Source organism: Anopheles nili, chromosome 2 (assembly GCF_943737925.1).
Source record: "Anopheles nili chromosome 2, idAnoNiliSN_F5_01, whole genome shotgun sequence".
In the NCBI taxonomy this organism is placed as follows: domain Eukaryota; kingdom Metazoa; phylum Arthropoda; class Insecta; order Diptera; family Culicidae; genus Anopheles; species Anopheles nili.
In genome coordinates, this window is record NC_071291.1 from 8176693 (window position 1) to 8191530 (window position 14838).

Consider the following 14838-nt stretch of genomic DNA (forward strand, 5'->3'; position numbering starts at 1 on the left):
TCTACAGCTTTGCAGGGCTTTCAAGAAACAGTAGATGCAGAATATTTTACACAACTTTACGTCAAAAAGTACACTTAGGTATGGAACATTGCAAATTTCCTTTGCATGAAAGGATATTCGTTTTAATGTTTGAACCAATGTGCTTTATGTGTAGCCTTGCTGTCACAGTTAACATTATCAAATGGATATGATATCAAATATTTTCTGCAAAACAGCCGTAGTCTATATCTCCAGGTTGAATGCCCTATAGTAGCAGTTTTTATATCACTTCTTTATTACTGTTAATATAGCATACACTATGTTGTATATAGATGCATGAGAATAACTTTTTTATTTGAAAGGAAAAAATATTTTTTAAGCATATCAAATAAGAAAAAATGCTGCAAAACTTTGGTAGATTTTAATCTGGCCTTTGGAACATTTGAAATATCATACTTTTAAGTACAGAAATATCGTTCCAAATTTTATGTGCGTTTTGCATTCCCACAAGCATTAAAACTTTTCTGAAGTTGTATTTTCTCAATGAAATACGATAATCTCACAGTTTTGCTTTTATGTAAAGTAAAACAATTATCGGCATACGTTCTCTGAAATAAAGCAAATTGTTTGAAACAAATATTCATAAGCTTGTTTTCACCTTTATTATAAACACCATTTTCCACTCGTAGGGCTCTAGAAAGCTTCTCAGCACCTTATGGTGGAAATATAGGTTTTTGTACATGTGATAGGTTTATTTGCAGACGCGACGGATATAATCACACAAGGCTGATTTGCACAAGCGCACACTTGTTATACTATCTATTTCAAGCCTTTTTAGAGAAGCCCTTCTATTGCTGCCATGCTTTTAAAATACAATGAAAATATACTTTTCCACTGCCTCAACATATTTATGGCTCTTTGTTATTGTTAAGCTTCAAACTATCCCACATCCCAAGATGGGATCGAGTTAGATTCACTGCGCTTCATTGCTTTAAATTTTGTTGATCTAGTTTACAACGCATGTCGTTCTTCCATCTTGTCTCGTAAGTTACTCAATTCTCTGCTATATTGTTTAAGTGCCTTAATTAATATCGATGCCTTTGTGATCAATTTTGTCTCGATATGAAGGGGATAAAACTCCCCCGTCCCTTGTGGATCGGTGAAAATCACAGTTACTGTCTAAAATATCGTTTCAAAAATTGAACCTGAGTTTTGCATTGAGACGATCTCCATAACGTCATTTTTGTATCGATATGATGGTTTTCGTATTGATTTGTTACAATTTTTATCCCCCTTCTCCCATGTCCATTCTGAAGCCAAGCAACAATCACATGTTCATTAATACCGCGGCAAAAAGCAAGCACTTTAGTTTTTTGTTCGATAAAATTGTTCAATCTAATAACTCTCACATTTTTAAAAGCACCATGGGAATGGGTTGAAGACATACTAGCTAGGTAAAATTTTAAAATTATCTACTTCAAGATGAATTACTAAAAAACATGTGCTATGCTATTACTCTTAAAAGAATTGCCTACGCACCTTCACATATTACCACTAATTTTCTCTCTAACAAAACATTACAGTTTTGTAAAGCGTTATTCGTAAATGACCGTTGATCGATCGTGCAAAGGCAACTGAACTCTAGAAGCTTACAGCATATGTAATTAGAAAGGTATAATAGATCTTAGAGCATTTGAGATTCTTTGAGGCAGCAAATCGCTAAGTAACGCAGTTAATGAGAAGTGAATCAAACTATAGCTAACAACAAGCAGTATAACATTTTCAGCAATTTAAGTACTTCACATCACAAACCGCATGAAAAACGGACGTCTGTCTGCGCATTACATCTATGCGTTCCTTGAATATACGGCTCATTTCATAATAATATCGGTGAGATCAGTTGGAGACAAATTTAGATAGTTTCGTGTCTTGCTAGCGAACGAGCTCTGCAGATAACGTGATCACAAATTACCTGAATTGTGCCGCTGTAGTACACTGTTGATTTTCATTCTCAGCGGTGACAGGTCGATCTTGCCGAATCGTGGCAACGAACCAAAACGCTTACTAACGGGTGTGGTTACAGTCATGGCCGATGCATCAGTCTGTTGGCCTTCATCAGACTGACCCTCAATTATCAAATTTTTTGGTTTCCCCGAGCATTTGCTCGGAGAGGAGATTCGTGCTACGGTTGCGTACTTCTGATACAACTTTGGTGAAGACTCGTCGCAAGAGTCTGTCAATCCGCAGGGCTGCCGTGGTGCACGACCATCTCCACGGGAGCACAGACGACGTCTGGTTGTTTTCGGTGTCCGAAAGCTCGCTTGAACACCATCCTGAGTTTCCACTATGTCTTGCGATGCAGCCCGTTGGGCTGATTTCACTGTTCTGGGCAGCGTAGTTGCCGCTGGTAGCCCGGTGGTGGACTGTTTTCCTTCCACGCTGCATCTACGTACTGGCGGAGTTCGCAAGGATTCTTCGTTAGGGTAGTACGATGCTATCTTATCATCTACCGAGCTTCGGTTTTTGCCAGTTAAGTCTGTACTTTGCTCACTAGCGCTGCTAACACCGCTGCTGCTACTACTGGTAGAGCTGGATCGGATTGGTTCCGGTAGCTTCCCCGACCCCCCCATACTCATGTAGATCGATTCTTCTCCAGTATCGCCACATGAAGCGGATCCCACAGGCGGATTGTTTCGATAGATAACCTCGACCAACTTCCGCCGGTTGAATCCTGTTCCAACTGGCCCCATCTCTAGATACCCCACAAGATCGTCTTCATTGATCGGTGGAGGATAATCGACAGCGGGAGATATTACTGCTGATTCGTAATCTAGCCTAGACGCAACTCCGCCGCATGCGGATCCAACGAGATTAACGGTAGACGAGTTTACTGAACCATTGAAACTCTCGAAGATACGCTCAGATATGTTCAGCCGCTCTATCTCCGGTATTCGCTGTGCGTCGGCTCCCTTCACATTGGATGCTGGCAACGACGGTTCATCTGTTAAATGAATAAACTCGGACGATGCGAAGCTGCAATCCTCCTCGATGTAATCAACGTCTGGCTGGGGATAAAACTCGGACGTGCACGATCCATTGCCATCAGACAAATTGTCACAAGACGAATTGTCTCCGGCGATACCAAGCGTGCCTTCGGAAATTTCGTCAATTTTCAAACGGCTCAGATCCGGGCTCGAAAAGCTGTTGCGTTTGTTTTCGACGAAACGCAAACGGCACACTTTATCGCGATGCACCACGGCACCCTGAATGGTGGCCGATTTCGCGTTTGTTTTACTTTGCTTTACCGCGGAAGGTTTTTTCCCGGAAGCCGAACCCTGAGAATCGGTGCTTGTGGTGCGTCGCCGCCCGAACACCGAGTCCAACCGTAGCCAGTGGCGTTTTTTCTTCAACAGTTCTCCTTCGGGCGCCGGCGATGAGCAGTGAAAGTCTTCAAAGTTTTCATTTGTATTCGCCCTAGTCCGTGGTGGCAGGGGTGGTGGAGGGGTCGATGCATCCTCTTCGATTATAGGACTCGTTTTATCGCCACTGTTCCCAACTAGCCGCATTTCCTCGTATATGCCGGATGCGATCGAGGCCCGTGAAAGGCGTGATCTTGCCGTTGCTCGATCATCCGAAATTTCCTCGTAGATACCTGATATTCCGGAAATGCGCCGGGACCAGTTTGCCGTGTTCGTGTCCACACGCTCTAACTGTGGAACCGTAGGGAGCGGACCAAGTAAATCCTGCAGATCCATGATGTTTTGTGTGTTGTCTAGGTTCTGATAGATCCCAATATCATCAGCTGCACCACCGTCCCATCCACCCCCCGTTGGTGTCGTGGCCGCAGCCAGTGGATTAAGGGGCTGCATCTCCTGTCGGATTTCGTACACCGGCGTTCGACTCGCTCGGCGCAGTTGCATCATCTCCTGTCGGTACAGCTCGAGATTGCGAATCGATTTCTTCATCCAGCACAAGTGCCGCTCACAGAGCAGCTGCGTTTCGAGTGCGAAGTACGCGCAACAGCGTTTGCGATTGTTCTTCCAAAACAGCCCGTATGAGTGCTGCTTCGTGCGGGACGTCGCACTCTGCACCGTCAGACCGGGGATATTAATGCGCACGATCAGATCAGTTGCCTGATCAGAGGGCGACGAAAAGAAGGAGATTCGCATGTAGCACGGGAAACACTTGACCGCCTCCACTCGGACGAAGTATCTCGACCAAGACTAGAACGACGTACAAAAGAACTAAATTCAAATCTTTCTGTAAAAAAATAATTTAACGGTTGGTTTACCTTCATGTGTGAAAATTCTAGCTTCCTCTCACGAATATCCAGCTTTACATCCATCAACATGCTTATGGCGTTGTCCTCCATGATGACGTTACGATGCCGTTGTCTAAGGTTGTGATCACGACCAGAGATTTATTGAGCTATGTAGAAAGAAACGTGTGGCTTGGATTACGAGCACAATTTTTCTCTCGTAGGTAATGACGAGCGTTTTTTTATCACCCAGCATGGAGAAAATTATCAACGGAATAGCTGATAAAAATCCGTCACAAAACTAAACCGAAGGCCTATTCTCCTCGGATGTAACCTTGGTGGGACACCGTCGTGTTCTAACGACAACGATGGCCCCTGGGGCGGTTGGAATGAGTGCGAAGGACCTTCGAATAATTTCTAGCAGTAAACGCACGCGCTCACTACTTGGCGATGAGGCGCGACACTACCGCGCAACTGGTAAGATACGAATAAAAAACCGTGTCTGTTGACGCGAACAACAACCCGACAACCTCGTTCCAGCTGCGAGCTTGCGTCATTTAGAACCGTTCGGAATTACTTGGACGCGTATCAAACGTTTTTTGTTTTTTCCCGCCGCTCGGTGGATTGCCAATGTTTGCGCAGCATTTGCATAGGATCATTCGTTGTTTGAAAACTCGTTTTGGGGGGATTTTTTGGGTTGGTAATTATGTGCTTAGGACAAAAATATCTAGTCAACGTGACTGTGCAATTGATAGCCCTATCCGAAATCAAGGAACGGCAAGTTAGCGCCAGGAATGTTTGTTATCTTAACGGAACGGGTTTTTTGTTGCGAATTTTGTCTAATCGGCGAACGAATAGCTTTGGAATACCAACCATTGCAAAGAACCAAAGAAGCTATGTTTAACCAAGCCTGAACTAATAGGACTTTCTTACCTAAATTTATGTTCCCTTTTCCTCCGGTTCAGGCTGCAGGCATTCAACCATATCACTACTAATTAATTCTAAACGAAGAAAATATCACAATTTATCCGTCTATAGATGACTACTTGGAACCCACGGGAAGATACGGGCTGCACATTAGAAAATGTTGAACACGAGACGATTTGGCGTGCAGCATCTGATAAGATGGGCTGCGCTTCTTGAAATGATCCAGAAATGATGCTTTTTTTTCGCTGATCCAGAATTCAATTATACGACATCGTACACTGTTCTCGCATCACGATTTTTCGACGAGTTGATTTTGTATGCAAAATCCGAACGGAGAACCTAGCGCCAGAAATGGTTGAAACAATGTGATGCCGTACGTTTAGCAATTGCAGGCACAAAATGGAAGTTTCGCCGGAAAACAAAAGAAACAGCACACTGAAGATGGGCTAAGTCGGGAGCGGGTATACGAGAAGAATGGCTAATTTGCACTCTATTTACCACACCCGCATCCCGGACTACGGAAGATGGTGGACAAACCCGTGGAGATTCGAACGAGAAAAAAAAAACAGGGTTTATTTTGTGCGCTTGTGCATTAGTTTTGATTCACGTGTACGCCCAATTGCGCGGGGCTGATGTGTAGAACGAGAAGCACAACAAACTGACAACTGTCACAATATTTACCCCGATTTATGAATATCTTTAAAATAATCTAACTTTTCATTTAGTACATATAATTGCAATAATGTGGCCAGCACTAAAAATTGCTTATTACTTTTTCGTTTCGTTTTGTAAAACATTCGAATCATTATACTTTCATATTTTGAGGTGAACACTAGCAAACCTGCCGGCGTAATCTGTCATCATATGGCAGTAAACGTCACCGGCTATTTTGCTTACGTTTGGTATTCTTTCCACACTACTTATTGTATAGTTCATAAAAATAACTATCCGTGCAATTGGGGTTTAGTGAAGGCTCGAAATGGCTTCCAAGGAAATCAAAAGCGCCCTCAAGGAAGCTCGAGAGGCAGTGAACAATAAGAAATTTTCCGTAGCAATCACACTGTGCAAAGTGAGTTCGGTGCATCGCAGGGGCAAACGAACGAAACGCAAGCTCCGTGATTTTACCTTTTTTTACAGAAAGTACTGAAAGAACAGAACGATAATTATATGGCGCTTTTGCTGCTAGGCGCATCCTATCAAGAAAGCGATAAAAAGGAAGCAGCCGCATATTTGAGGCGAGCCATTGGTTGTACCTCCGACCCGACGATTGCGTTGCAGGGTTTGACCAGCTGCGTCGACGATCGTGAACTGCTGGATATTTGTGATAAACTATTAGCACTTACACCGGATAAATACGAGGATTTACATGGCAAAATTTATGCGGTAGCCGCACGTGGTATACTCGAACCGGCCCTGCGAATCTTCGAGCATGAGCTCGATAGCGAAGCGGACGAAAGAAGAAAACAATCGGCCTTCGATTGCTTAAGAAAAATTGTCAACATGAATGCCGATCTTGAAGAAACAGAACCCGCCCTGGTATGGTTATATCTGCCAATATTGATCTAGAGATAATTGTTTAAAATTGAACATCATATTTTCCAGGTTACAAGAGTGTTAGAGCGGGAAATCAGCGACAGTGGACTAGTCCATCATGATAAATTTCGTCGATATCTAAAACTGCTGTACCGCGAGAAACGTTTTGAGCGATTAGCGTCGGTTGCAGCTGCTATGCACGATCGTTTTCCAAATGACATATACCCACTGGAGTGGATTTGCAAGCTGTACAGCGAGCGTATAATACCAGAAGAACAGCTAACGTCTCTGCTAACGCATGATCTCGCGGTTTACCTAGAACGAGCTGTTGCTGTGGCACCAAGCTCCGCGATAGCGCTTCTAACGCAAGGAAAGTTTCTTTTCGATCGTGGCCAACTTGTAGAAGCCGAACGTGTCTTAAGGCGCGCTAATGATGTGCAGCCCCAATGGGCGTCGTGCCTCAAGTTGCTGGCAGAGATCTACTTCCGGCAGAAAGCGTACGGGCTGGCGGAAAATCTGTATCGCAATATGAAAGTAACGAATCGAAATTTCGCCATTTCTCTGTTAGAGGATGAGAGCGTCGAAAAGTTGCGTGAGGCGGACGCTTGCTTTGAAACGCTGCACGAAACTGATCGTTCAGTGGAGCTGCTATTTTATTGGTGCAAGACGAGCCTTTTGCTCGGGGACCTAGCTGCGGCAGATCAAAAATTGTGCCAGTTGCAGCAAATGGAGGATGCGGGAATTGAACGTTTGGATTACTTACGCGCACTGCGGGAAAAGCTGACGGGGAACACCGAAGAGGCGATTAGGTTGCTCTCTGCCCATGAGCGTGACTGCTGCTGCTTGTTGGAGCTTTCAACCGTGTTGAACAGTGTTGCAGGGAGACACGAGGAAAGCTTTTTAGCCGCGTTGAAGGCAACCAAGCTGGATCCAAACAATGCCGAATGCTTCTATCGTCTAGGGCAACTTTACCTAGAACAGGGAGACTCACTGCGTGCCCGCAAATGTCTCGAGAAGAGCGCCCATCTTAGTCCGGCCTCACGAAATACCGTGATTCTTTTGAGCGGTCTGTACCGTAAATATTTCGAGTGGGACGCCAACGCTGCCCTACTGTCGACAACGTTTTCACTCTGTTCGGGAGCAGCATGGGCACAGCTGCTGCTCGGGTTGCACCATCTTGGCCGCCATGAGTACGACGATGCGATCGGTGCCTTTAGAACGGTACTGCGGTACGATGTGGACAACTCACCCGCTTGGGAGGGCCTGGCGGATGCATACTTAGGTCGGGGCTCATACTCGTCGGCGATGAAACTGTTCAAAAAGATCACGGAGCGCAATCCAGCCAACCCGTACCCGTCGTTACAGCTGGCGAATATTAAAAACGTAAGCAAACTCAAGAGGAGAGATGGTGGTTTTGATCACACCACCGTATGCCGTGGATCGTCTTTAACCTCATCATTTTACAGACCGTGAAGCTGTACAGAGAAGGTCTTGTATTGTTCGAGGAATTGCTGTCGCAACATGCCGACTATTTTCCCGCCATTAAGGGTATCGCCGATTCGCACATGGGATTATGCTATCAAGCTCTTAAGCACCGGCTGGTGGGACGGAGTCGTGACCATGCCCAGTTATGCGTTGAATACCTGACGAAGTAAGAAACAAACAAAATCCTTCATGAAATGATAACACAATCCATTAATTTTCTTTTTTTTTTCGACGTAATCTCTGTTAACATAGGGCCATCAAGCTGAAACCCAACTTCTCCTGTCTATGGCAGCAGCTGGCAAAGATCCTGGACACAGTAAGCTCGTTTCCCGTGGTAAACTCCCATGTTCTGATTGAAGGTAGTTTAGCTGGGCGTGCGCACGAACAGTCGGTGCTGCTCAAAGGTGTCCAACTATCTGAATTGGCCGGCCGGTGTTACGGGCGAATAGTTAAGCAGAACCCTGAAAACAGCGTATATTGGTACGAACTGGCGGCGAATGTGTACCGTCGGGCAGTGAAGTTGTCCCGTCACGCTCATGAGGAGAAGCATGAACACATCAGTGAACGATTGAAACTTCTTGGCACGGCACGCGACATGGCTAAGCATTCGATAAAATTAGATCCGGGTCGGTGGCAAAACTGGAACCTACTTGGAGTGATATGCGCCACCAAGGAGTTTAACAATCTCGCCCTTGCGCAGCACTGTTTCGTGGAAGCTGTGACGATCGAGCGTAAATCGTCCGCGGCTGCTTGGTGTAACCTGGGAGTGCTGTATCTAATGGCCGGCCCTCTTAATTTGGCCAACAAGGCGTTCAGTCGAGCTCAGCAATGCGACACGACGTTTATGAATCCGTGGATCGGTCAAGCTATGATTGCGGAGCGCGTCGGTCAAATGGACGAAGCTATGGATCTGTTCCGGCACTGCACGCAACTCGGCTATCATCGAGAGTCGGCAATCGGCTATGCTCACTGGGTGTGTACGATTGTGAACGAGGACAACTACCGCGAAAATGGACGTTACCGGTTTGCGATAGATACGATGGCTGCGCTTCCAATAGCGCACGACTGCATCATCTGGTACTGTTCGGATTTGGCTGAACAGGCCTCAGTTTCAGCCCTAGCTTTCTTGGGTAACATCAGCAGCCGGTTGGGGCTTTGGCGCACCGCTTCTGAGGCGTACTACAAGGCATCTAAAGGAACAGCGTCCACACCCGATGCGGATCGAATATTATGCGACCTGGGGCACTGTCTAATGAAGCTGCAGCGTAACGAAGAAGCCGTCAAGTGTTATGAGAGCATTCGTGGAGAACCCACCTACGGAGCGTTGATTGGCCGAGCGCAAGCTTACTTCCGGGCGGGACATTATGAGCAATCGTACGCAGAGTACGAGCAGTGCTTGAACTACCTTGTTTGTACGGACAGCGAAAAGGCGTACGTGCTGATTGCAATGTCCGCGATGCTGTACGCCTTTCACGGGCAAGATGCTGCCAAAAATGCTCTCTTCCAATGTATCGCATTGCCGCAACCTCCGATAGAAGCACTCTTTTCGGCCTGTGCGCTTGGTTTGCTGCACAAAGACGACATGCTGACGGAACTGGCAATTAAGGAACTGCGCAAACACGAAAGAAATCCTCAATTCGGCCACCAAGTGGTGTTCTTGGTTTCAGAATTCTACTGGCACACCGTAAGCATCCAACGAAGTTCTAACGAAAAAACCATTCACCCGTTTGGGTAGCTTACCTTCATTTTTTTTTTATTTGCCTTTCTCTACCATAGAATCAAAAACGAATGTGTTATACATACTTGCTTTCCCAGTTGCACTGTTACCCGGACCGACCTAAACTGTGGCAGTTGCTGGCGATGACGCTGTTGCAACGGTTCCGTACACCCGAGAATAATCTGCGCCTTGCATGCAGCGTGGCGCAGGGTGCCGTCACATTGGATTTGGCTAATCGTGTGCACCGCACTCGGCCGGAAGAAGCTGCACGATGGCTTGCCGTTGCAAGTGAAGCCATCCGCCCACTAGACGGACATCGGTGCCGTATTCTAGCTCAGAAGGCTCTACACGCCGGTCCAACCAGCAGCGAAGCTTGGGGAGCATTCCAACGTGCAACTGTACGATGAACATTATGTTTCTCTTCGCTGTGTTCATACAATTGTATATACAAGCAATACTTGCTACACAAATAAAATCATTATCTTCCTGTCTTTTTCTCGGACGCATGAGTCAGTCTTTTTCTCTGTCCATGTGGCATCCTAAAATGATTATGCCTACTGGTACATGGTGAGTCTAATTCGCACCCCAGCAATCGTACAGCTTGTAGAGTTCGTCATTGTAACCGCTGCTTCATTGTCCTCCCACTGATAAAGAGGTGGAAATCGTCAATATCTTTCTCTCATATGCGGCTAAGAGAGATTTTCCACTGCTCTACATAAGAAGTCAAAATCAAATTTCTCCTGAGTAATTTTCTAACATTATGCTTAATTTGAACTTTACAATCCTTTCGTTGCACTTTCATCTGCTCCATTCCCCAAGTAGAAAACCAAAAGTTTTAGTCTTGGCTCAAGTTGAGTATTATACTTTTGTCTCGAAGTGTAACGTCTCGAAGGTAATCTGCAACAAATTCCAATTTTTCAATGACTCGTTGAATTAATTGTTTCAAATATATCTTTGAATTAAACAAATGTTCAACGGATTCTTGAACATTGGAGCGGGATTGGATTAGTATCTCACTCGGATCGGATGCATTGTACATTTCGAACCGGTTCGCCCACCACTAGGTTAAAGAACATTTGAGCTGGCCCTCGGCTGAGAGTCGTAACGATTTGTGCCATCACTTTGTTCGTTGAATTGTTTACATGCAAATGCAGCGCGGTGCTTATTGTTTTGCCAATAGTAGCGTAATCTCAACATTACGTAAAAAATACAGTCCGTTGTTGCTGAACTCTGTTGCCTCGTTCCACTCGACGAAAATGGTGCAAATCAAGGTAAGTGTGCGAAACTGCGCTAGCACTAACACCGCTTTGGGTTGCCCCTGAACTTGGCCACTTGTCTTCCGGTGATTATGAAACACAGCGTGAATAATGAGGCTGACAATATTTTATCCCATCTTGGGTACAGTTCCTGTTTAATTGGTTAATATCACCAATGGTGCTTAATCCCACACCCAGTAATATTCCTAAGGATCAGATCCGACTGGCTCTGAGATGCATGGACGGGTGAAGTCGCATTTTTACATAACTAGCTTGAGTTGTGGATGTTATCATTATCAATATTGCTTCATCACCATGCGCTCTCCAAAGACCGCAAATCACGGAAGCGACTTATGCATTTGCATTTATGCTAGCTGGTGTAAACCCCCCACAGTTCCCTGTTGTACGTTTTGCCATCCGGTTGCTGCACCCTTTTGCTTCCAGCACGTTCTCGAAGCAGGGGCAGCGGAAATTGTAGGACAGGTGGTATATCAATTCGCACGTATCCTTGCGATCGATACTAACGAGCCGGCAGAAGGGCGGCGCGTATCCGTGCCGCGTTATTTATCGTCACGTCCCTGCTGTTCTCAGCAGGTAACGAGCCGGCATTTGAACACCTGTGCCCCGTTTCGCACCGTTGATTCAATTGGGTGGGCTCAGCTAGAAAGCCAATTTTGTGTACACCATTTGAAAATAATAAACCCACCAGCGAACGAGCGGCAGAGTTTTCCAGCACATTGAGCATGAAAAAAAGGTAGATGGATGCGAGAGTGTGCACGTCCTAGTTCCTCTGTCAACGATATTTTGGCCCGAGGGACGTTGTTATCCTTTCAGGCTGAATATTGTATGGGCGCAGGCCGCTTGTGGTATTTTTTTTTATTTACGCAATTTGTGCAACATTCCCCAGCACGAAAGAAGAGCCAGTATTATCTTACGAGCCACATATACCCGCCCGGCTTTTGCAGTTATTTAACCCCCTCATTCCGGTTGTTGAATCGGTAAATAGAACCAACGTCGTTCCTTTATTATGGCTCTTTCATGGACCACTTCACCCTTGTCGTGCGGGACGGTACGTGGATACTATTTGTTGATTCAGGCTACGGTTCACCGCAACCGAAGCCTACGTTTTCTCGCTCGGACGGGATTTCGGTAAGCAACGAGAAGCGGTTTGGTGAAGGATAACTCGACTGGAATAACTTTACCTTCCAGGAGAAACCAAACCACACAACTGGGCACTGTTTTCGTAGGAAGCTTTTAATTGAGTTTAGGAACGCATCCTCGGCTTCGAGCGTTCCTGTGCAAAATTGAGCGTTTGGTTTGCGGTTATGCGAAGGATACGGGTTTTGTTCCTGCCACTTTGAGGTTTGATTTTGTTTTAAATACTCGCTGATTTTGGCGTTCCGTTTCGAAAATCAGAGCGCTCGAGAAGGGTACATTTGACCCAACAATTTACGGGGTCGGATTTGCTCTTCCTTTTCAGTTATTTTCATCGTCACGAAGCTCCTTACAGCCACGTCTAGATTGCAGACATTACCGTTTAATGTTTCATGCTCATTTTTGTTGCCTTTTATGGACTCTAATGACTTGCAGCTATTGGAAGAACAATCAAATCTCGTCTGCCATACATATTTAAGCGCACTCCCCAGAGCCACTCGAGTAGAGAGGACGCCCCTCGAAGGCACTTGAATAAAGGGAATTCGAAAGCATCCCATAGTGGCCTTGTCTGGCATAAAATTGGATGTAACAAGCGGTTTATGAGACTATGATATTAATATCTGAAACAAGTTTGTATGATTAAAATAGTCCGTCGTTGGTTTGCATTGTTTCCCAAAAATAACCATTTGCTCAAATGAAGACCCCTCGTCGCCCTATCGGGTCGTATCCTTTCGGGACCTGGGGGTGTATGTGATAAAATATGTATCACTTCATTTAGCTCCAGTCGTCGATTCTCGGGCCCCTGCCTGCTTAAGGCCTTAGGAGAAAAGGACGGTGACTAATATGTAGATGATTGCTTTGGTTAGTGGGCACAAGACAGAAATCTATATTTCATAGGATCCTCCGAAGGACCTTTGAGACCTTTTCCGTGTGGTAGCCTCGTTTTCAGCGGCAGAATGGGCGATAAGCCGAGGGTATGCGATTCGCAACAAATCGATACGCTCGTTTACTCCCGCTTGGACGCTGCTATATTTGCTTTGGTTTTAAACCGCATTGCCTGTGGGTGGGTGCGTGCGTTTGGTTGCTTTGCTGATGGCTTTTAATTTGTGTGTTCTTTTGCTTTTCTTTGTCGTGCTTTTTCCATTAACTACGCAAACGAACATCAACAACGCTGGATGGACGACGACGATGATGATGATGATGATGATGGCGAAACAGGAAGGTGATAAAATACCGTCGGTCGATCTGTTCGAGGATTCGCCCGCAAACAAGGTAAACATGGCGGATCTGTGCGCTGGCAAGAAGGTGATCCTGTTCGCCGTTCCGGGCGCCTTCACGCCCGGCTGCTCCAAGACGCATCTGCCCGGCTACGTCGATAAGGCGAGCGATCTGAAGTCATCCGGTGCGACCGAGATTGTGTGCGTGTCCGTCAACGATCCGTTCGTCATGTCGGCCTGGGGCAAGCAGCACAATGCCAGCGGTAAGGTGCGTATGCTGGCCGATCCGGCAGCTGCCTTTACGAAGGCACTGGAACTGGGAGCCGATCTGCCGCCTCTTGGTGGGCTTCGCTCGAAGCGCTACTCGATGGTGCTGGAGGATGGCGTCGTGAAGTCGCTCAACGTCGAACCGGACGGTACGGGCCTGTCGTGTTCGTTGGCCGACAAAATCAAGCTGTAAGCTGGCCGATGCCCGTTCATCGCCATCCGTCTGCACCGTTTTCTCGCAATCTATAGCAATATTACGTATACCGGGTTTGAAGCCTAGTACCTTTTTGCTCTTAATCTCCCAACAATTAACGATCATTGCTAACACACAGAACACACACAAAGCATCAAATCTAGGAAAGGTATCGATGCCTAATCCCAGATGGGGAGCAGTACACGCGCAACCACTCGTAGAGAGTAGAGAGTTAATTCACTGTGGTCAAAATTCTAAATCACTTATAGCACGTATCGCTGTGTGCCGAATGCCTCGTAGTTCTCTTTTTGCTAGTTGTTAATGAACATCACAGTCACGATTCTACATCAATATATATTATACCTTTTGGAATCTGTAGCATGATAATTGCTGAGAATGGGGAGAAGAAATATATCAAAATCTACTCCGCTCGTTGTCGTGTAACAAAACACTGGATCACGTGTCGAGCGCATCCCGAGAACAATAACTAGTTGGATACATAAGAAATAGGAATTAGTGCCACAAAAATCTCCACCATCGTCCGTTACGCACCACGACGCAACTTCCCAATTCTAGCTTTCGTTGTGGAATTTGGGAAGCTGCGATACGTGACCCGTAGGAAATGTGAATGTGCTTTACGAAGTCAATTCCTGCAAGAATCATTGAAAGGAAATGGGGAGATATGGGAAGATTATCAGTACAGTACACGACACGCAGGGCTTGTGAGGGAATGGGTTGTGCAGCGATTCATTGAATTTAAAAATGGAATGGAATATACTTCACAATTTGCTAAGCAAAATAGTTCCACTACAAAAAAAAAGATTTGATATCGAAGATTTTTATCTGACTAC

The 14838-nt window shown here is 45.7% G+C and overlaps 3 protein-coding genes across 3 annotated transcripts; 2 read left to right on the forward strand and 1 right to left on the reverse strand.

Moving 5' to 3' along the window:
• Window positions 1-677: 677 nt before the first annotated feature.
• On the reverse strand, window positions 678-4351 carry LOC128730982 (uncharacterized). Its single transcript, XM_053824076.1, has 2 exons — window positions 4271-4351; window positions 678-4202 (listed from the first exon to the last, which is right to left on the reverse strand). The coding sequence occupies exons 1-2, from the start codon at window positions 4349-4351 to the stop codon at window positions 1941-1943; spliced, it is 2343 nt and encodes a 780-aa protein (XP_053680051.1). The 3' UTR covers window positions 678-1940.
• A 1792-nt stretch (window positions 4352-6143) lies between these two features.
• On the forward strand, window positions 6144-10355 carry LOC128731807 (tetratricopeptide repeat protein 37). The gene is made up of 6 exons (XM_053824949.1): window positions 6144-6233; window positions 6302-6700; window positions 6767-8080; window positions 8164-8348; window positions 8435-9866; window positions 9959-10355. The coding sequence occupies exons 1-6, from the start codon at window positions 6144-6146 to the stop codon at window positions 10304-10306; spliced, it is 3768 nt and encodes a 1255-aa protein (XP_053680924.1). The 3' UTR covers window positions 10307-10355.
• A 661-nt stretch (window positions 10356-11016) lies between these two features.
• Window positions 11017-14792, forward strand: LOC128731809 (peroxiredoxin-5, mitochondrial). The gene is made up of 2 exons (XM_053824951.1): window positions 11017-11170; window positions 13529-14792. The coding sequence occupies exons 1-2, from the start codon at window positions 11042-11044 to the stop codon at window positions 13985-13987; spliced, it is 588 nt and encodes a 195-aa protein (XP_053680926.1). The 5' UTR covers window positions 11017-11041; the 3' UTR covers window positions 13988-14792.
• Window positions 14793-14838: the final 46 nt, after the last annotated feature.

What these genes read in the sequence shown, in the direction of transcription:
- LOC128730982 (XM_053824076.1), bottom strand. Translation starts at nt 4,351, where the DNA reads ATGGAGGACAACGCCATAAGCATGTTGATGGATGTAAAGCTGGATATT. An exon ending in TAGAATTTTCACACATGAAG is followed by an intron (nt 4,203 to 4,270) that starts GTAAACCAACCG and finishes ACGTCGTTCTAG; the next exon opens with TCTTGGTCGAGATACTTCGT.
- LOC128731807 (XM_053824949.1), top strand. Translation starts at nt 6,144, where the DNA reads ATGGCTTCCAAGGAAATCAAAAGCGCCCTCAAGGAAGCTCGAGAGGCA. An exon ending in TAGCAATCACACTGTGCAAA is followed by an intron (nt 6,234 to 6,301) that starts GTGAGTTCGGTG and finishes CTTTTTTTACAG; the next exon opens with AAAGTACTGAAAGAACAGAA. An exon ending in AAGAAACAGAACCCGCCCTG is followed by an intron (nt 6,701 to 6,766) that starts GTATGGTTATAT and finishes CATATTTTCCAG; the next exon opens with GTTACAAGAGTGTTAGAGCG.
- LOC128731809 (XM_053824951.1), top strand. Translation starts at nt 11,042, where the DNA reads ATGCAAATGCAGCGCGGTGCTTATTGTTTTGCCAATAGTAGCGTAATC. An exon ending in CGAAAATGGTGCAAATCAAG is followed by an intron (nt 11,171 to 13,528) that starts GTAAGTGTGCGA and finishes ATGGCGAAACAG; the next exon opens with GAAGGTGATAAAATACCGTC.